Raw genomic sequence first — 22,133 nt, 5'->3', positions numbered from 1 at the left:
TTAACTAATTAATGATATAATTAGTAATAAAATATTAATATAATTAGCTTATTTAATATTTCACCTGTCATTTTGGTCAATGTTAGTTTGTAATTTGCTTTTTATTGAATTTTCAGTCATTTTATATGAACTAAAGTTGGTTTTATTATATTTTTATGCAATAATTTTGATTTTATAAATATTTCTTTTAAATTTAAATTTCTAACCGTCATAAATCATGATATATATTATTAAATAATTTCTCAAAATTTAACATTTTACATACCAAACAGTTTCAAGATTTAACATATTTTGAATTTACCAAATCTATTTAAAAGATTTATTGAATGCCAAGAGTTGCCAAACAGCCCAGCAGCTGCTTCACTCACGGATTAGAAGAAAGGGGTACGTTGACCTGGAGGAGGCAGCGATCAATGGTGACAAGTGATATGCTTACAGTTTTGATGCCGGATAAAGCGCTGTGGGCGGCGGAGGCGGCGGCGGGAGCAGGTTTGCTGCTATGGGCGCTTTGGTTAGCCGCTTGGCTATGGTGGCGGCCCCGCCGGCTTGAGCGCGCTCTCCGGGCTCAGGGTCTCCTCGGAACTCGATACCGCTTTCCCTCCGGCGACCTTAAGGAGAACGCACGCCTCGTCCGAGAGGCCCTGGTTAAGCCCCTCGCCTTTTCTCAATGCGTCATCCCCCGAGTCTCTCCCTTGCTTCACCGAGCGATCGGTCAATATGGTAATTAATGGCATAAATATCAGATACGTCCGCAGCACTCTCTGTTCATCCAAGTATCACTTTTTTTTTATGTGATGATTCAAGGGTTAATTATTAGTTCCGGTCACTGGACCTAAATTTGTGTCTGGATTTGTGCACATTTCATGCGCTTTTCATGTATTTTTATTTTTACTAAGTATTTGAAAAACTCATGAAAAGCGCAAAAAAGGCACCAAATACTTAATGAGTAAGATATTTGATGCACTTTTACTATGTTTTTGCTTAATTTTGTAAATACTCAACAAAAAAGTAGCTAATATGCAATTAAAATTAAGAATTAGCTACCTTTTTGCAAAAATACAATAAAAGCGCATGAAAAACGCACAAATCCGGACATAAATTTAGGTATGGTGACCAGACTTAATAATTAGCTCTTTTCAAGGGATATTTATCACTGTTTTGATATATAGTTAAAAAAGACATTATTCTATGACCTCTTTCAAACATTTCATGACACAATGAGGAAAAAAAAAACATATATTTAATGAAACAGAATTAAGCTTGTGCCAAATAATGTTCAGGGGCTGTTTGGATACTGGATTTATGCAGGATTTGATCAGGATTTACCAAACATGATTTAGGGAACTGTTAAATTTCACCGCTAGTTAAATCCTCCGTTTGTTCTTCGGACAATATCTTTCTCTGCTTGTTGATAGTTTTTCTAGCTAATTTGCTAAAGATAAGTCCTCTGAAGATTTTCTTTAACTTGAACTAATTACAGAATATCATATTGATCTGCAAAATAGGTAAGTTGTGTATTACATGGGCTGGTCCTGTGCCCAGAGTAACCATCATGGATCCTAATTTGGTCCGAGAAATTCTGAGTACCAAATTTGGTCACTTTATGAAACCAAAGATTAACCCTCTATGGAAGGTGTTGGCAACTGGACTTGCAAATTATGATGGTGAAAAATGGGTCCGACACAGGAGGATTATTAATCCTGCATTCCATGTAGAGAAGTTGAAGGTAAATTTCCAATGTTTCAATAATTTTAAACTATGTTGCTTCCCTTTTTTTTTTGAGCCATAGACGTCTATGGAAATACTTTTTATATTCTTTAAATCAGTTTTGATCTGTTAAATAAAATTTTATTATTTCCAGCATATGCAGCCTGCATTTTTCACTTGTTGTAGTGAATTAATTGGACGATGGGAGAAATTGGTTGAGCCTAGTGGAACATGTGAACTGGATGTCTGGCCTGAGTTTCAAAATTTAACAGGTGATGTCATCTCAAGGACAGCCTTTGGTAGCTGCTACGAAGAAGGAAGAAGAATATTTCAACTCCAGGCAGAGCAAGCCGAACTTCTAATTAAGGCTTCTCAATCTGTGTATATCCCTGGTTACAGGTATGTGGTTATTGTATTAAAAGATGTTAAGATTTATTTATTTTTGTTCCTTTTTAAAAGTTATTAGCTTAAGCAAGTGATGATTTTATTTTTTTACACCGTATGAATGATATGTTTCTCTCTTGATAATAATCATCTATAGCAAATTTTTACAGATATTAATGTTGAAAATTTTAAATTACTACAGTTTTCACCTTTTGAGAGTTGGTGGTGTTCAGGATTTTTTTCTCCTTGCAGTTTGAGTTTTAAATACAGTTTCTAACAGACTTGTTCAAATCTTATCTTGATTCTAACAAATTCAGTTCTAAGAATTTTTTGGCACCAAAAATCGGTTTATCTGAATAATCCCTGATCATGTGCTGAACAAAATGGCTCCTAAATCTTTAAATGCTGCTTTCTGTGGCAAAGCATTTCATCACAGCAGCAAACTTCATGCTCTCATTTTTATTGGACTTATTGTTGTTTGAAGGTCTTTAGCTTCTGATTTAAAGCTTGTAATATACATCGAGTTCTTGAGGTGCCAGGAGCCACTTATAGTAGCAGCCCTCTATTCCAGAGAAATTATTATGTGCGGATGTCAAATGCTGTCCGAAGACCAACTAGAATGAGCCACGTCGGTACCGCTGCTCGGTATCGCTTAGTACTGCTCTCGGTATTGCTGACGTGGCTCATTCTAGTTGGTCTCCGGATGTAGAGCTGCGTTCGACGTCCGCATAGAATATTTTCTCCATTTCAACGTTCTATTTCTTTCTCTTGAGGTTGATGACAATGAGAATTGTTTCGAAGAAAGTGAAGCTTGTGTGTTTAAACGTCAGATATTTGACAATAAGAGTAGTTATCGATGAGGAGACTGTTGAGCATTATTCAAAGTTGGTGGTCATCACTATATTGGAGCATGTTTGTCAAACTAATGCATGTAGGTTGACTTGCGGCTTACAAAAGAGTTAGGAGAAGAGTTTTTGTTCGCTATAACATGTGGTCAAAGGCTTATGGAGAGGAAAGGGTAAGGTATATATATATATATATATATTTATAGCTTGTGCTATAAAAATAATAATGGAAGAAAATAATGTGGAGAGTTAATATTGCAAGTAATATTTTTGGAGTAAACTTCGAAATGGTCCCCCAACTATTTATATATCACCTATTTAGTTCCAGAGTATCATGTTGATCTAATTTATTCCCTCTAATTGATAAAAAATGATCTCTTTGGGACAAAATTGAGATTAATGTTTTATTATTGGTGGACTAAATTGGTATAAATTTTATATTTTTATATCACAATTACAATATAAGGGAAGATTTTAGATTAGTTTTGTATAGTTAAAGGAATTAAAATTGGAGCAAACATGATACTATGGGAATAAATTTATCAGACATGAATAGTCATGGAACTATTTTGATAATATATATATATATATATATATATATATATATATATATATATATATATATATATATTTTTGTATTATGGACTTGACTTTGAGCTGGTTGAAACTATTTTCACTCTATTTGGTCATGAATGTAGGCTTGTTTATGTCAAACCATATAAATTCTGTGTTTTTATGGATAACTAGATGGACAAGAGGGGGGGTAGGGTAATTGTGAAAACTTTTCTAGCAACAATTAAAACCTAAGCAGGAGTTCTAATATTTTTGATATTTTTAAATTTTTAACACGAAAATTTAAACTACTACGAAGTCAAGTGATTGATCTCAACGTGCAACAATACAATACTATTCTTCCACAAATATTACCAAGCAAATAATATGAGAATCAAGTGCAAGAAAAAGTAAATCGCTATAAGGAAAAAACACACCGGAATTTTATAGTGGTTCGGTCAAACCATGACCTACGTCCACTCCCCGGAGTCCTCCGCTCCGGGAATTTCACTACAAAACTATAGCTCTCCTTTTGTCCCCCTCGGCAAGGCGGAGATGCCCTTACAATACTCCCTTTCACAAACCCGATCTGGCGGAGAGCCAAGCACTGTTTTCACCCTCCTGGTGACGGCAGAGAACCTTCTCTTTTTTCTCCCTCTTGGAGAAGGCAGAGTACCTTCAAGGTCACGGATGTAGAAGAGTCTCCCCCTTAGAGAGCCTCCCACAAGTTCTTCCCGAGCCACAGGATGAGCAAGATGCAGCAAGATCGGAGAAACCGTGTGATCTCCCTCACACCTCTTCTCCCTCACCAAGCTCACCTTCTCCTTCCTCTCTCAACCGCACAAAACTTCTCAAGAGCTCTCCCAAGGATTTCCTCTCTAATCACGTTCTCCTCTTCTGTCTCTTTCTCAAAATATGACAATTTTGACCATTAAAACGGGCTCCAAAATCCCTAAATTTGCAAAGTAGCCGTTACAATCGTACAGTACGATTCTTCATCGTACAATACGATATGTATAAACAGGCTTCGTCCTGGTACGAACGTGTACGAACAGTTCAAAATAACTCGTACAGTACGATAATAAATCGTATGGTACGATCCTCAACATAACTGATTGTATAGGACGATAGTCGGGACGATCAAATGTCGTCTCTGTTCATCGTATTTTATGATATACATCATCCAGTACGAATGGTCAAAATCAAGGCATCATCCAGGACGAATTCCGGGACGATCAAATGTCGTTTCTATTCATCGTCTAGTACGATATACATCGTACTGTACGATGAGGCAAAAAATAAAGGATCGTCCATGACGATCTCCGGGATGATAAGAATTCGTCTCTGTTTATCGTATTGTACGAACTATTTCGTACAGTACGATATTCAATTTGAAATTAAGCCTTGAATTAATCCACGAATTTCGGGTTAATTTAAGTAAGTATTTAAAATAAATCGTACAGTACGAATAACTTCATACAGTACGAACGGCTGAGAAAACTTAAATTAATTTGACAGCTAGGGTTTTGGATTTGGAACACATCGTACAGTACGATATAAATCGTACGGTACGAACTATTCACAGAAAATCGTTTTACCAACTCAGGTCGTACAGTACGACATAAATTCGTACAGTACGATCACTAGAGAAGAAAAATCTTCATTTTTACTTTTAAAATCCTCTCCCCCTGTGTGTGTGCATGGTTGCTCAGACTTACATGCAGTTTGTTTCCAGACTCAAGAAAATAAAAAATAAAATAAATAACAAAATATATTGTCAGACTCATACTCCTAATCTAACCATTCTTGAGTCTTCCTGTCATCTTGAGTAGCTTGTGATCTTCCTGAAATGTTAGTACTCACGGATAATAACCAATAATAAATGATATTCAATGAATAGTAAATCAGACGACATTATTTGTCATCATTAAAATCTCAAATTCGAGGTCATGGGTCGCAACATTTTATTGTGTTGTTGGATTTGTTCATGTTATTGTGTTTCATTTTATTCGCTCATAGAGTTTTTCACATAATGATATGATTCATATGCTAACTCTAAAGTCTAATTGAAATAAATATAAAAAGTCGAGCAAACAAAGCTGCCGAATTGAAGTAAACTAATTGATTATGCACTTGACTTCTCATTCCTCAAGCACCTCATCCTTAAGTTTTTTCCCCAATTGAGAAATCCTGATTAGATGTAAGTGCATGTATAATTGCTACAACTTTATTTAAAAAAAGAACCCCAATTCATGTAAGTCATCACTCTCATCATCTAATATGCTTACAACAGGCTTTCCTTTAATTATTTTCCTATAAATTTTAAAATAAATAAATTGATATGGGATAAAAAAAGGTTCTTTAAATATGCTTTACAAATTAAAGAAGGAATGAGTTTAAAACAAATAACTGAATTACGAGACATTGAGTTAACTTACTTTTTCTTCCTTTGAGAATTTATTATTAAAATTTGTCCTCTAGTCTTTCGTTGATAGAAAGATTAAGGTTTCGTTTGATATGCTTTTTTACTACTTAAAATAGTTTTTTAGTACAAATTTTTTTATTCTTGTACTAAGAAGCTGCTTTAAGAAGCAGTAAAAAAGTCATCCCAAACGAAACCTAAACCTCATCTATGCACACTCCTAATTACATTATAAATAAAGAATTTTCTCTTCCTCCAACTAATATTGCTCTTCTTGATGGACTCAATCTTCTTCCCCAATAACAATGGGTATACTGCTATTATTTTAATTCTTATTTTACTTGGGTAGATAAAAAAGTTATTTGTAGTAGGTTAAAATATGGTAATTTGATAATTTAGTTTAATTTTATGTGAAGTTAGATCATGTGGCTATCACCCCACTAATGGGGCATGAATGATGGGCCTTGGACCCCCCACACCCCCCTGCGGTGGATTGATGCCTTATCTTGTATAGCGGATGGCTTGTAAGATAAATTGTAATTTCTTCATGTCAATTTTACTCATCCTCCCACCGAGGTGGGCCACAAGCAAGCCCCAAAATCATTATTTAAAACACTCATGAGTAAATAAAACATGAGGTTTTAATTATTTATGGAGCTCGAATCCCTAAACAATAGGTTGCTCTACTAGCTAATTCTCTATCTTTATTACTATTTTTATTTGTGAAACAACTTTTCATAATGAGTTAGAGTGTCTACATGAGAATTCAAAATAGAATTAATAAGATTCGTACTCTACATAGCAATTTGTTATTATTTTATTGTGATTTTTCATAATTTTTTTTTTAATAATGTGGGCTCCGAAAATTCTGCCCCAGCCTCCCCGCTGCTCTTTTTTCGGGGGAGTATTAACGGATTTAAGTTCCGGGATAAATTTTGGGAAAGCATATGGGTTTCCAGATAATACACTACCCAGAGATTTCGCCCTCATTTTACGAGGACTTTATGATTTGAGTTCTGGTTTCCTATAGGCGCAAGCCCTTAAAGTTAATTACATCTCCCAATCATGAGAGAGAACTTTCGATTAAGGCTAGTCGTCAATCAGATACGTAGAGATACACATTATCCGACATATAGTAGCATCATGAGCTTGGATCTGGAAATTGGAGGGTTTTGGAGATATGATATTCAAAATTAGAAATTTTTCACCATCTTGCACTTAAAGCGGATGGTGGGGAATGGATGATGGACCCGATCAGGATCCCATGGTTTCGTCTTCTAGCCATCATGGTCCCTAGTCTACTTAGTCAGAGGAGGTAGTTGACCCAACCTGACAGAAGGATCATTGTTGGCAGCCATAGGTTGCTTCGTCTAAGGGGACCTTGTAGACCTGGGGTGAATGTTTCTCTAAGGGGAAAATTTTGAATCCACCTTAGCTAACAGAGGGCTTTATACCCTATCGATTATATCCTTTTGATTCATATCTTAAAGATTTGATACCACTAAGGAACGTATTAGCTTTGGCCATAACCACTATTTTGTGGTGCTATTTGGCGACAAAAACACTAGGTTCGAAGGGTCCCGAGTCATAACTTTTTATCCTGCAGTGCTATTTAGCGACAAAACTGTTGCGTAGGATGGATGAATTTTATTTTAAATGATTTGATGGTTTGTTTCAATTTTAAATATTTTAATCTTGGGATTTTTAGGATTTTTGTGATTTTTGGGGGTTTTGGGAGGCATTTGAAGTTTTGGAATGTCCTTTCGGTTAAGATCTACGTTCAACACGGCCATCATCGGGGTGACTTTGAGATCACTTTTATTTATTAAACATGGTCGACTCTATTAGCTTGCCTATAGGGGACCAGGTTCGTCGACATTGTGACTTTATTAATTAATTTTCTTGGTTGAAGGCCTTAAAGGCCTTATATGAACGTATAAAATAAATATTCCAATCGACACACTGATCGTATATCTGTTTGATAATTCGAGCCATTTCGACTCCTATATATCCATATAGAAAGATTGGGTTCGAACTACATTCATTTATTGACCCGCGCAGCATCCCTAGACGCACGTGTGTATCCATAACACGCTCGCCGGGGCCCATGCGGGTATTTTATACATCCCCTTCGGTGTACCTATATGTATACAAATTATGGTGCATGTGCGAGGGATATTTTCTTGAATTATCTGTCGTTGATTAGTTGTGCGTGCAACTGTCATTCAAATCCAATGTTCTATTTGGAATTTTGTTGACGCCTTATGTATGACAAGTTTCCGATAGTATCTCGTAGGCGATCTATTCTTTGTATCTTATAAGTTACTTGATGCTTGTCGAATAATTCATGTTTATTGCACCTCTCTATAATCTTTTCTTTTACTCTGAGTCGCTTAATTGCACTGGCTTTTACTATCACTTTATGAGTTGTGTTTACAAGAGTTTAGCATATCAACTCATAAGTTCATATTTGGATACTTGTCTATCATAAGTTCTTTATCACATTGTTTAAAATTGCGCAATATGAGGCTCTTCTCAACGCAATTCTAGTGAAAAATGCCTCGAGGCTTATGCCTCTAGCTTTTTTATGAGGCTTGCATCTCAGCTTGGCTGAGACTTTCCTTGAGGCACACCTCGCCTCGCTAGTGTGAGGCTTACGCCTAACCCTATTTGTATATATTTTTGTTAAAACAAACATAAATTATGTCTTCATGCACATTTGAGCGCAACAACTTGCTCTCAATTGCTTCTACCTCCAGCCCGCGGTCTTCGCCACAACCAACACCTTCGTAGCCATCACTGACAATCACTTGAAAGATGCACATCACTACCCTAAAAATTTTGGAGTATTAATCTCATATTTATGTTAATGAAAATATTTCTAAAAGATGAACATGATTGAAATAAATTAAAAAGAAGTATATTGGGATGAATTTGACTCTATCTAATAAGGCAGAGGATAGACCAATTTGTTATGGCGACAACTCAAATAAAGACAACCTCAGTGTTGATAGTGCAAATGATTCTTAAGTTATAATAAACTATTTCCGCTTTTAGTAGGAATTAAATTTAAATGAGTAAATAATTGAAAAAAATTTTTGGAGTTGAACTTGATGTTATATGATACTTTTATGTAATTTCTATATTTAATATTATTGTGCTCTTATAATATTTGGATTTTAATTCTATTTCACGAAATTTATCACTTGTCATTTTATTTTTTGTGCAATTTCTTATTTTATATGTATGGCAATTTGTTAATTCATAATTCAATAGGATGTTAATATGCCATCATTTAATATATTATTTAGGTATTATAAAAAAATCACTTTTGACATTTATTATCACTTTACGCAATGTTTTTATTCTAAGGCTAACGCCTCAAAGCGCCTTAAGGCTTACACCTCGCCACATAAACAAAAAATTCTTCAATACCCAATTAGACAATTTTAAACATTGATTTATCACTTTTGAGAGTGATTATGCTCACTAGGAGTTTATTTCATTAGTATCATCCAACTCCTCTTTGCAAACTCGTGGACCCACCAATGTGGGCAATATTGACATAATTTTGTTTATATGTATACTGAAGGTCCTTCATTGTATTTGAAAGTTGATTTTATCTTGAGTGTTGATTTTTCTCGTCGATGTTTGTATAATGATCCTTCATGAATCTCTTATTTGTTCATGAGCAACTCATGTTCAATGAGATTTTAATGTAAATTCTTTATTGCTTCATTGCTCCTTGTTCTTTGTATGATCAAGACATTTAATTGCAATAGAGTTCAATTGCCTATGATCATGAGTTTTGGCTTTTAATTAACTCTTTCATTTTGACCCAAGCTCGCAAACTCCTTCAAGCCGAGTCAACGTTCTCTGAATTCATATTTAATTATTTAAGCCCCTTTGCACTTGTTCAAGTTCTTTGCAACGTCCGAATCAAGTTTAACTTCAAATTGATATCAAATTTGAGTCCTTTGTACAATTGTCCAAATTCATGTCTCTTGCGGTCCTTGAAAGTTCAAGTTCTTTTGCATTTAATATGGATTTTGCTAGCTTACAAATTACAACATCATGTTGGATGTTATATTGTTTTTCTTATGAATCAATTTACAATCTTTTATTTGTTGTCATTTAGGTCCAAATTCGAGTTTGATTTGGGTCAACTTTCACTTAAATTTATGTTCAGTTTATAGTTCAAGTACCGTCCAAATTTTAAGTTCATTTCATCTGAGTCCAAAATCAGGTTCCCTGCTACCCTGCTATGCAAATAAAGTCCCCTGCCGTCCAAAAATTTGTTCAAGTTATTGTCTTTTTCAGATAAAATTTCGGTAGGCTTCCGACATTTCCCCTGTTTAGGAGAAATTTCAGGAATTTGGGCCTCCCGCCATGCTAGAGAAAAGCATGCACGGACAGTGTCAGATGACACCGAGGAAAAAAATCTTCAATCCCACCACGTCAGAGAAAGGCGTGCATAGGTCTTCGGGCACCTATTCAAAAGTACAATTTTTTTTTCGCGTATGGGTACGTACATCTTTGCCCCGCTGTGCTAAGAAAAGCACACAAAAGATTCGCCTACCTTGTTGTAAGCGCCGCACCGAGTTCCCTCCCACCACACTAGAAAAAGTGTGCATAGGGGTCCCTCGTCACGCCACAAACATCGAAAATAGGACTTTAGCAAATTACCCGCCTCGTTGCAAGCATCACAACAAATTTTCTCCTACCACGCTAGAGAAACGGGTGCATAGGTAATTGTTCGTCGCGTTGCCGAAAAATGTTTTTTCTAAAGTTTAGAGAGCGTTATACCTTCGTAGGGTTTAATTAAATTCATGAAGGAGAACAAGATGAATTTGATGGTCAAATTCCACATGAATGTTCTTAGAGGAAAATTTGTTTTGTACCTATATATTTCATAATTTTTGTATTGCAGATATTAAGAAGTGTTTAGCGTTGGTTGAATCCAACTATTTTCAAAATATGGGTACTAAAGAAATGGTTGAAATATTTATGCTTAAATGTGAAAAAAAATCATCCAAAGTTATATAGGGGCTTCTTGGTCGAAACTTGAAACCATTAAGAGTACTGTATTTTCTTCACCTGCATTTTAATTTTTTTGTTATTTGATTTAAAGCAAAACAAATGCAAAGTTAAAGTTTAATGTTTTAGAGATCACACAAACAACCAACTTTCCTTATATTTGGAAATCAACTAAATTAGTTGATTCAAAATTTATGCTCTTGCCCTCCTTGCTCGAGCAATCCCATTGTTTGTCGTTATCTTTGTCATTGTTGACCTCCCATGAGCTCCTCCCATCACAAGTGACCCTCCACGAGCACGTACTATCACTGGTGACCTCCCCATAAACACCTCTCGTCGCCTTCAAGCTCCCTTGTGCTCCTTATTGCAAAAGCTTCGTTTGTTCACAATATCTCCCTTGCCTATCCCTATCTCTACTGTTGGCAATCTCTCGTGAGCACCTCCTTATGTAGCACATGGAGGTGGTCCTATTACTAGAGCAAGAGCAAGAGTACATAAAGTTCAAGCCAGGAAGAATCCATGAGGATTAATCACGATGATTTACACCTTTTATTGTTTTATGCATTTTTTATATATTTGGTGTTTTAAGTGTTATGTGGACTTTATATTGATGTTTTTTGTTTTGCTAGTGATCAATGTACTAAGTCTAAGTTATATTCAAGGTCAAGGGCTTTCATGCTATACTATGTGTGTGTATGGAGGCAGTTAAAGGTAGTTTCAAGTGGGGCCCAAGCAAGGAGCAAAGGGCTCCTCTCTCTTTTCCTTTTTTCCTCTTATTTTTTAATTTGAATGAAAGGTGTGTCTCTTTATATGATTTCAATTGTATAAGAACTCCTTTGGACTAAAATTAAATAGATTTGGTTTGCATGTATGTTTTTGGAGAGAAGTCCAAGTGGTTTGGAGGCCTGGTGGCCGACCATATCTAAGTAGATTGGGTGATCTCCTTGAATACCTACTTTGGTGAGTATGTTTTAATTTCCTGCAAGTTTTTTTTACTGCAAGTTTCTACCATTGTGTTCTAATGATTGTAACCCATCTTACAAAAATTCAAATTTAATTTTCTCCATCCAAACCCAAGTCTAATCCTACTTACTAAGGCTAACTAAGCATTATGTCTTTCTTGGGATTAATTTTGTTCCTACTAGTATTTTACCAAAGAAAAACTCATAATGCCACCAAAATCTCCAGATCTTTAGTCCATGTCTCATATTTTAATAATCCTAAATTTATTTTAGGTTGTTCTAGTGAAAATTATGAAGAATAAATCAATCTTAGTTCCAATTTATGTTTGTTGTTCCAGGCCAGTAACTTGATCAATATCTTATAAAATTCAAAAATATTATCAAAACACCAAAAAAAAAAAAATATCAAAACTTCTAGATCTCATATAGGAAGTTTTATTGATCATTTTAAAATGGAATTATTGAATGCTACCCATTCTACAAAAAATCACAATCAGTTATAGATAGAACTGACCTACATCTCTCCCATAGCACATTTGGACAACTTAAACCTCTCCAAACCTTATCAAACTCTTAAAAAATATACTAGACAACCTCACCTTAAAATCAAACCCAGGTTTGTAGATTTGAGTACTGTAGAGGTAGAAACAATTGGTAGAAGTTTGACTTTATCTCTGGACAAACTATAGGAATTGTGAATTGCCACCGAAATTCATTAAACCATACCTCCAACTTGAAACTAACTCCTCCAAATTAACCTTAACTTTTTCAATTATTTTAGAAGAGCCCCTCATCCACCAATTGATTACATCAATGATCTAAGCCTACCAATTACCCCATCACCTTCTATCGCCCTCAACCATCCTGTTCGCTCTCTAGACCTTGTCAAATCCCATCACTTCTTATTGTCTTCTCTTTACAACCCTCCCATCGTAAGTGACCTTATCTTAGCACCTCTGTTTGAAATTTATCTTGATAAATACAAAAAAATATTTTAATGCATTAAATTTGCATTTAATCAAATTCCTGCCTTTTTTAGAGGCATGCATTCAGTTACTCTGTATTCATATGATCCATGCATTTTAAAAACATCTAGCCAACTAACCTTAAGTTTTCTTGGTTTAAAAACTATTTTTATGTTTAGTGAATAGGTTTAGTTAAGTTTTCTATTGGTAAAATTTTTGATCAATTTGGTTTTGTATTTTACATAGAAATGCTTCTCATATTTTATTAGGTAGGTCATGGTAATTTGATGGGAATGCATATTGATAAAAAAAATCTTTATTTTCTTATTCTGGAAAAATTAAATATATTTTGACTGCACTTTAAGAAATTTCTACCAAGGATAAAAAATGAGAAAGTTAATTTTATTATTGAGACAATTTTAGAAACCTTGTAAATGGGGACCTTATGCTTTTATTGTGCTGTTGTTGCATATAATAATGACGAAAAAAGTAGAACATGTGTCGGAGTGTGTTATCCCAACTAAAAATAGTTTATAGATATTGGACCGATGAAATTCATAGTTAATTAGAATTCATGTGTGAGATTCAACATCAACATTGTTTGGTGTTGAGTGCCAGGTTATCTAACCTTTTTTACTATCATATGAGTCCTATGGAGCTTGCATAATTCCAAGGATAAGTTAAGGAACTTCTTAAGAAGGGCTTAAACTAAGAAAGCACATTTTCATATGGCAATTATGCTCTTTTTACTTTTAAGAACGATCAGACATGGAGAATGGTCATTTGGAGGAACCCTTGGATGACAATGGAGGTGGGAATTATATAAGTTTCTTCTCTTCAAAGATTAGGTAGACTTGAAGTAGCTTCTTCATGGAAACATGGAGCAAACTTGAAGTAGCTTTTTCATGAAGACTCAAAATTTGCTTTTAATATGAGAACATAAACGATGTAGAGGTTCCTGTTTCATATTCTATAATTCATGTTCTTATTTGGAGTGCCATTGACATTCATGCATGTGATTTTTTATCTTCTTATACGTTTGTATTCTTATATCTCTTCATAATCTCCTCAAATATAGCTATGGAATTTAGATTGTAAGCATTTCTTTTTCCCTGGGTTTTACTTCATGAAAACTTTTTGATCCTTGGCTTGGTTACCCAGATCAATCCTCAGTTATGTTTGTGTTCTTCTTCTTTTTCCAGCATTTTATGGTGCTTTTTTGTAAGTTCTAACACGTTTCTCACCTTATTCTTCTGAAGTTAGGCCATCTAATTAAAATATAGCTCAATCCGACTAGTTTTCCTTTCTTCACCTCCATACACCAAAAAATTCTCATCATTTTCCTAACATCTTATGTTATCCATAGAATACCAATACCCATCAAAACTCTCTCCATTAACCTTTCTTAAGCTCTACACAAAATCAGCTACTTGAAAAATCAGCTCAAATCTCACCACCCCTTCTTAAGTCTCAGATACCCTTCAATCTCCACAATCCAAAAATCCCACAACCCCTCAACCAATTGGCTGGCTCATTCTATATATTTTTTCATCAAATAAAACTACTCACCTCAGCCCTTTATTTTAATGCGCACCATTTCTTCCGCATTAGATTTTCTTTAAAACTTTCTATAGAAGAAATCCATCGTACACCATAGATTATGCACCAATTCCATGCCAAACAAAAGGTGGTGATGAAGTAGAGGGGATAACAAATAATATCATGGAACTTCAGAAACAAGCAAGAATGTCTCTTTAAGAATAAAATGAGAAATACAGGATGTTGGCGCTCATGGCTAACTCTTGGAGTAAAAAGAAGGCAACTTGGTTATGCTGTATCGAAGCAAGGGGAGGTTTCGCTGTTGTACCTGCCACAAGTTCAAGGAGAACAAGACTTTTCCTGCCACATGAAAAGAAGTTTGAACCTTACATACCAACTTTAATTTTTAAATGGGATGGTTGTGAGTTGAAAGTTCAATATATAAAACCTATACTCATGCCCTGCTCATCTTTTATTGAACTCAAGAATGCGTCTTTTTGATTCAGGGGAGGATGATGATGGAGAGAGAGAGGCTCCAAAGGCCTGTGGTTGTATTTCCAATGTCTTTTAAGGCTAAACTCCAAGCATTAACTCCACTTCCATGTTGACCTCTGGATTAAGCTCAAAAGAAGCAAAAAAAAAAACACACAGATATACCTGTGTTAAATCCCGCAAATTCTGCCCGAAATCCCGCCGAATCGCTGTGCAGTCGGCGCCGTCCCGGGATTTCTGTTCGGAGCCCACATTCCACATCTACTTTAAATGGCTATTTTTGTTAATTAAACTCTTGTATTTGATTTAGTATAGTTTTTATTCACTTAATTCTACTGAGTGTTTTGTCTAAAAGAAATGAGTGATTCCTCTTGTTTCGGGTAAGTCCCCATAGTTTGGGTGACTGCATCTCCAATCCTCTTTACAACTTTAGTTTGTTTTATAGTAAAAAAATTCTCAGATGCTTTCTTCTCCATTTGAAACTCTTAGATAAATTTTTTTTTTAACTTAGGGCCAACATCATGTCATTCCATACATTATCAAATTCATTATACACCATTAAAGCATGAATAAATATTGTTTCATTATGTAAACTTATAATGCCCCGACTGATATGGATATGCCATGGAGGTTAAACATAGCTAAAAGTGGCTATCATATTGCAGGTTTTTGCCCACTCCAATGAATAGAAGAAGAAAACAAGTTGATAAAGAGGTTCGATCTCTTCTCAGAGGCATGATTGAAAAAAGAGAGAATGCTATCAAATATGGAGTCAAAAATAGCACTGACCTATTAGGCCTAATGATCGAGTCCAATCTGAAACAATTTGAAGAGCATGGAAAATCCAAAAATGTTGGAATGACCACTGAAGAAGTTATCGAAGAATGTAAGCTTTTTTACTTTGCAGGACAAGAGACAACGAGCGTTTTGCTTAATTGGACAATTGTTTTGTTGAGTATTTATCCAACCTGGCAAGAAAGAGCGCGTGAAGAGCTTATGCAAGTATTTGGCAAAAATTCACCTGACTTTGACGGTTTAAGCCATTTGAAGATTGTGAGCTCCTTCTAACTTTCTTTGTTCATCTACTACTGTTTTACATAACAAGCTTGTGATGGGGAACTATTTATTTGTGCTGTTGAGCTTCTCCATGTAGAAATGTAGTTTAATTATTGAAATGTTTCTCTCTTACTTCAACATTTATGATGATAATATTTGAACAAGAGACTAAAGTAAAACAACAAGTAGTTCAGGTGTTGATTTACTTGCTGTCAAAAATACTCAAAGAAAACCAACTATATAGTAATAGTTTCATAGACTTTTCAGTTTATCTAGCACAGAGACTTGAATAAATTAATAGGGAACTTGATTTGGACAACAGATAACTTGCACATTGAACGACGACGAATTGGACTTAATTAATTTGAACTTAAAAATGAAAGAATGCAAAAGACTTGTTTTGGACTTGAGTTGAATTCAAACTGAGCAGAGAATTTGAACTAAACTCAAATAATTTGAACTTGAAATTGAGCAAATACAAAGAACTTGAATTAAGCAAGACTTAAATGAATTTGGATTTAAACTAATTGATAGCGAACTGAACCTAATTTTGATCACAGGAAATAGGACCTAAAGTAATAAATCAGGCTTGAATGGATGCATAAAGTGAATCCATGATTCACCAGATAATGAACACATAAATGCAATTGAATAAATATGGAACTCGTATTGTATATGTGCCACAATGCAAGAATCTTTAATGAATAATATGGACTATTCATAATAACTTGGTGCAAATGCTAACCAACAATGTTGTTAGTGTTATCATTCACATTACAAATTAACTGGCCATATGATGAAAAGCTACGATGTGCTTAGCAAATTATCTAGAGATGGCGATTAAAGATATGTGGTGAATATGGCAATTTTTCAGCAATCACGCATCATATGCAATGAATGCAGCGCCCCTACAAACAAATCAAGAAAGTTGTAAGAGAGATAATCTCCTCACTAACGGTGCCAATTAACTTACAAATGGATACATGCTTTCTAGAAGTGGTGATAATGAGCATGCAATGATCGCAAGGATGCCCTCGCCAATCAAGTATTTAGCAAATACACAAGTTCCCTGTAAACGAAGGAAGTTGACTTGCATATGAATATATTAAATTTTCCTACAGTTGAGAACGTTCTTTGTAGGTATATACAAATATGTGTAACCAATGCTAGAACATTCACATAGTCTACAACAATACAATGGCAAGTAAATATATTTAAACTCGACAAGCAACAAAGGGATTCGACATGCAACTGACTGTCAATTAAGATATGTTTGGAGAATTCAAAGCAAGTGTAACTCTCATGCAATTAATGTCACTCAATTACAAGAGAACAAGCCAATCCACCTGTGAACGATGAAGCTTAATGCAAATACACATAGTGATGTGTATGTAGAATGTGAGCATCCACAAGAAAATGTAGGAGAGTCCTCATTCATATAGTAGTCCACTCACCGGTGATGAAGAATAACATGCGAGGGTTGCTAAATTATCCCTACAGTCAGTAACCACTCAACATTAGTCAAATACACCAGTCTTCTTCTAGTAGAAGAAGATGACATGCAACGAAATGCAAACACTTACAAGTGATTGTAGAAGATTAATCATACGCACGATATGTTATTCACAAGAAAATGCCAAAGGGCTACAACAACTGCAAGCTCATATAGATTGCCGTAAAAGACCCGTCGTGCACCCAACATGTCACCGAAGGGAAAATACAAAAGAGTTACGACGAACACAAGCTTCTACTAGTTGTCGTAGAAGACCCATCATACATCAAAAAATGCCCCCACACGCACTTCAATATGTCTACACATAAACAAAAAAATGCACATGCAAGCACATCAATATACAAATGAGTAAAAATGCACGGGCAAGTGTGTAAATATAACACAAAGAAGTGCATATGTGCAACCATACACCCACATAGGACCCACATGAGCGTGTTACGGGTACACACATGATGTCTGAGGATGCTGCACGAGTCAATAAATGATAAATTTAAGTTCGAGCCCGATCCTTTTATACGGGTAGATAGGAGTCGACATAACTTGAGCTATCAAACAAATGAACGGTTGCGGTGTCAACCGAGACATTTATTTTATAAGTTCATATTAGACCTTCAAGGCGGATAAACAGGAAAATTCACAAATAATAGCATACGGCTGACAATGAACCTGATCCTCTGTCAGCGTTTAGACAAAGTCGAAAGAGTTTGATAGATAATTACAAAAATACTCCCAAATTCCCGCATGGGCCTCGATGAGAGTGTTATGGGTAACACATGACGTCTGAGAATGCTACGTGGTTCAAACAATAATCCTCCCACGTGAGTAGATAGTAGCCGACACAGCTCGTATTATCAAACAAATGTACGATCCCGACGTCGATCGAGACATTTGTCTTATGCGTTCATTTTAGGCCTTGAAGGCCTACGAACATTGAAATTCATTCATTAATAAGGCCACAAAGCCTATGATGAACTTGATTATCTATCGACAAGATTCAATCCACAAATTAAATTCTCCATAAATATCCCGATGATAGCCGTGTTGAATGTAAATCTCAACCGGATGGATCAATTCAAATATTCAAAATACCTTCAAATGACCATGAAAATCCAAAACTCCAATATTTTAAAAATTTAAAATGTTTAAAACTGAAATTAATCATCAAAACACTTAAAGCAAATCCACACACTTTCTGCAACAGTTTGCCAAGGCGGAGAAGTTTGAAAATATACTTGAGCTCACAAAGAGCGAGTGTCTGGTCGAGAATATCACTAGGATTCATTATCATTCCATCTTCTGTCAATAAGGACGTGGCACATGTCCTCAAACCGGCAGTGTTGTCGCCAAATGACACTGCAGGTAAACGGTTATGACTGGGGCCCTCTGAACCCGGTGGTTTGATTTTTCCAAGTTATTTATGTTAGAAGAAATACTGTACTGATCACTAATGTGTAAACTTTGTTGTTATCCCTTTAACTAGTAAAAGCCTTGTAAAACAACTCCGTCATATTAAAAACTTGTGGGCTCCGAAAATTCGGCCTCGGCCTCTACTCGCTTTTCTGTTCTTTTTATTTGGCGAGTGAGTTTTAACTGAATAAGTTCCGAGGTAAATTTTGGAAGGCAGATGGGTTTGTAGATAAGACACTACCCAGAGATTTCGCCCTCATTTTGCGAGGACTTTATGATCTGAGTTCTGGTTTCCTATAGGCACAAGCCCCTATAGTTAATTACCCTTCCCGATCACGAGAGAGAACTTTCGATTAAGGCTAGTCGTCAATCAGATAATTACAATTAATTATAATTAAGTATAATAATTAAATTGTTATAATTAATTAGAATAATTATTTATATTTAACTTTAAGTAAAATTAAATATAACTAATTAAATTAACTAAAACAACTTAATTAAAATTAACCATAATTATCTGTAATAATTATAATTAGTTTAAAATAATTATAATTAAGATTAAAAAAAATTAATCTTCATTAGCACTAATACAACTCTCCCTCTCTCTATCTCTTTAACGGGAATCGACTGAAGAGGCGAGGATAAGGGAGAAAGTTACCCTCACAGAGAGCTCCCGTTTGTTGCTTCCGTCCAGCAAGAAGGGAATGCCGCCGACTGAGCAAAGTCGGGCAGTAGGGAGGACTGGAGAGGGCGCGTGAAAGGGAGGAAGCTAACTTCACAGCAACGAGCTCCAGTTGTTGCTTCCGATTAAAATGCGTGACTTCTGATCCTACAGGCAGAGAACGTCGTCGAGAGGAGCGAAGTCGGGACGGAGCTCGGCTAGCGACGTCGACACAATGACGGGAAAGGAGGACGAAGAGCTCGGGTATGTTGATCTCTCCTCTCTCTCTCTCTCTCCCTCTCTCTCTCTCTGTGTCTTCCTCACTGGATCGGAAGGCAGCGACGGGCTGAGGAGATCGGAGCTCGGACAGAGAGGAAGGGGGATCGGGATTTGGTCGGAGCAGTGAAGGGAGTTTTTGGTTGTGGTAGCGGGAGAGATGTCGAAGACGGGAGCTCGGTCGTGAGTGCCGAAGAGCCTTCATCTCATCCGGCTTCTAAAGGCGAGAGGAGTGTCCAGCTCGAACGGGATTTGGGCAGGAAACACGGAGAAGCGATGGATTCGGCGTCGTTCGCAGAGATAGGACTGTAGCAGCGGGATTTCGGCAGGGATTTGATCGCGAATCAGAGCAGAGTATCGGGAAATCAACGGGATTTCCGGGATTTCTTCGATCGAACGAGGTATGCAGAATTTTTTTGTTTCCTTTGGACATTATACGAAGGTCAACAAAACTGTTTTGTTTATATTTACGAATATTTATTGCATTTCATTTTACTCACACATGCTTTACATGCTAATGCTGGGCCATAAAATCTTTTTGTATCTAAGTCTATCTGCCAAAATAACAGAATACGGACATCATCTAGAACGGCCTTTTAGTTAATTTTGGTTTCTGAAATTTGTTAAAAATTTTGATTGGCCGTTGAGGCAAAGTCCCGATTGTTATATTACAATTCAAACGTTCTCTGTACTCTTACGACTGGTAAAAATCATGTAATATATGCAATACTTAGGGTTTTTGCTGCTTTCATTTAAACTGGTGCAGATGAGCATGATTCTGCATGAGGTTCTAAGACTATACCCCCCTGTGGTTCTCCTGGGCCGAAGGACCTACAAGACCATGGAGCTAGGAGGTATCACATACCCAAAAGGTGTGATGCTCTCTCTCCCTGTAATCTTCATTCATCATGATCCTGAAATCTGGGGAGAAGATGCCCATGAATTCAAACCAGAGAGACTCGCCAATGGCATATCGAAGGCAGCACAGAACAACCAGATGGCCTTCTTCCCATTTGGTTGGGGTCCTCGCATTTGCCTTGGTCAGAACTTCGCAATGTCTGAAGCCAAGATGTGCTTGACCATGATTCTTCAGCGTTTCAAGTTCGAGCTCTCACCATCTTACATCCATGCTCCATACACTGTCATAACACTTCAGCCTCAGCATGGCACTCAAGTCGTGTTACATACATTACGATAACATTTATGCCTGTCACGGTTATTAACAAATTACAGCTATTCTGATAGAAATAATGGTTTTACTTCGCATTTTCTCAAGTTGGGAGTGGAAATAATGTAGCTGCATGATAAGTGCGTCGTATTGCACAATAAATTCCTGTAAATTTGATTAGAATATGTTTTAATGCTTGAGGACATATTTCATACCGCATGCATCAATCACCATGGCAAAATATGTGTTGGAGAGAAAAAAAAAAGGTTGCTGCAATTTGACAACTGCTAAGGATGTAGTATAACTCTTTTTTGCCTGATTAATTGAATTGGTAAAGCTTGTAAAGAGGATAAATTTTTCTGTGCAGAGTCCAAATTGGAAAAACCGTCCTGACATATGAGTGTACAAATTGTGTATCAAATTTTTGTACACATTGTTTGTACACAGTGTGTGCACTCATAGTCCGACGGTTCTTCTCTTTTGAGATTACGTATAGATTAATTTCTCTGTAAAGAGAGCCAAGTTATGGGTTTATATATTGTTTGAGTTTATTTTAGTAGATTTTTGGCGTGATCTAGAACTAGAACTGTAGAATTTTAGTCATCAAGTTAGGCAATTTGAACCCGAGGCTTCATTTGGGACAATTTTCTTATTGTCTTTTAAAATAATTTTTAATCAAAAAATTATAATTCAATAAAATTTTGAACTAATTTTTTTTTGAGAAACAATAAGAAAATTATTCCAAATAAAGCCTCCGTTTATGGTTGAACTTACAACTGCTTGTGATAGATTAATGTTGTTCCCTACTACAACAAAATGGCCATTTAAGGATGCAAAATGGCCTACGAAAACGTGCAATATATGAAAACTTATAAATTGCTGTATACTATTTAAGTATCCTATTAATAGCTGCCATGTAAGTATCGTCCGTAAAATATTCAAAACATTATTAATAATATGAAAAACAAGTGTCCTTAAAGGTCTAAGCTATTAAGGCATTTTTTATGATATTTAAAATAAATTAAATGATATTAGTAAGTGTCCTAAAGAAAGGACATTTCTTAAAACCCATTTTTGTGTTCAAATATCTTTATGGAATAAATCGTTTGACTTTCAAAGTGACGTGATATTTTTTCTATCATATTTC

General features: G+C 35.7%; 1 protein-coding gene across 1 annotated transcript; it reads left to right on the top strand.

Moving 5' to 3' along the window:
* Nucleotides 1-336: 336 nt before the first annotated feature.
* LOC110115270 (cytochrome P450 CYP72A219-like) lies at nucleotides 337-21,205 on the top strand. Its single transcript, XM_020848460.2, has 5 exons — nucleotides 337-720; nucleotides 1,506-1,726; nucleotides 1,862-2,106; nucleotides 15,571-15,958; nucleotides 20,585-21,205. The coding sequence occupies exons 1-5, from the start codon at nucleotides 414-416 to the stop codon at nucleotides 21,014-21,016; spliced, it is 1,593 nt and encodes a 530-aa protein (XP_020704119.1). The 5' UTR covers nucleotides 337-413; the 3' UTR covers nucleotides 21,017-21,205.
* The last annotated feature ends 928 nt before the right edge of the window (nucleotides 21,206-22,133 follow it).

Source organism: Dendrobium catenatum, unplaced genomic scaffold (genome assembly GCF_001605985.2).
Source record: "Dendrobium catenatum unplaced genomic scaffold, ASM160598v2 fragScaff_scaffold_665, whole genome shotgun sequence".
NCBI lineage: Eukaryota > Viridiplantae > Streptophyta > Magnoliopsida > Asparagales > Orchidaceae > Dendrobium > Dendrobium catenatum.
Note: the sequence above shows the minus strand (reverse complement) of the source record. Positions and strands in the feature narration are given on the sequence as shown.

Coding starts and splice junctions, on each gene's coding strand:
- LOC110115270 (XM_020848460.2), top strand. CDS start 414: ATGGTGACAAGTGATATGCTTACAGTTTTGATGCCGGATAAAGCGCTG. Junction 721..1,505: donor CCGAGCGATCGGTCAATATG/GTAATTAATGGC, acceptor TCTGCAAAATAG/GTAAGTTGTGTATTACATGG. Junction 1,727..1,861: donor TCCATGTAGAGAAGTTGAAG/GTAAATTTCCAA, acceptor TATTATTTCCAG/CATATGCAGCCTGCATTTTT.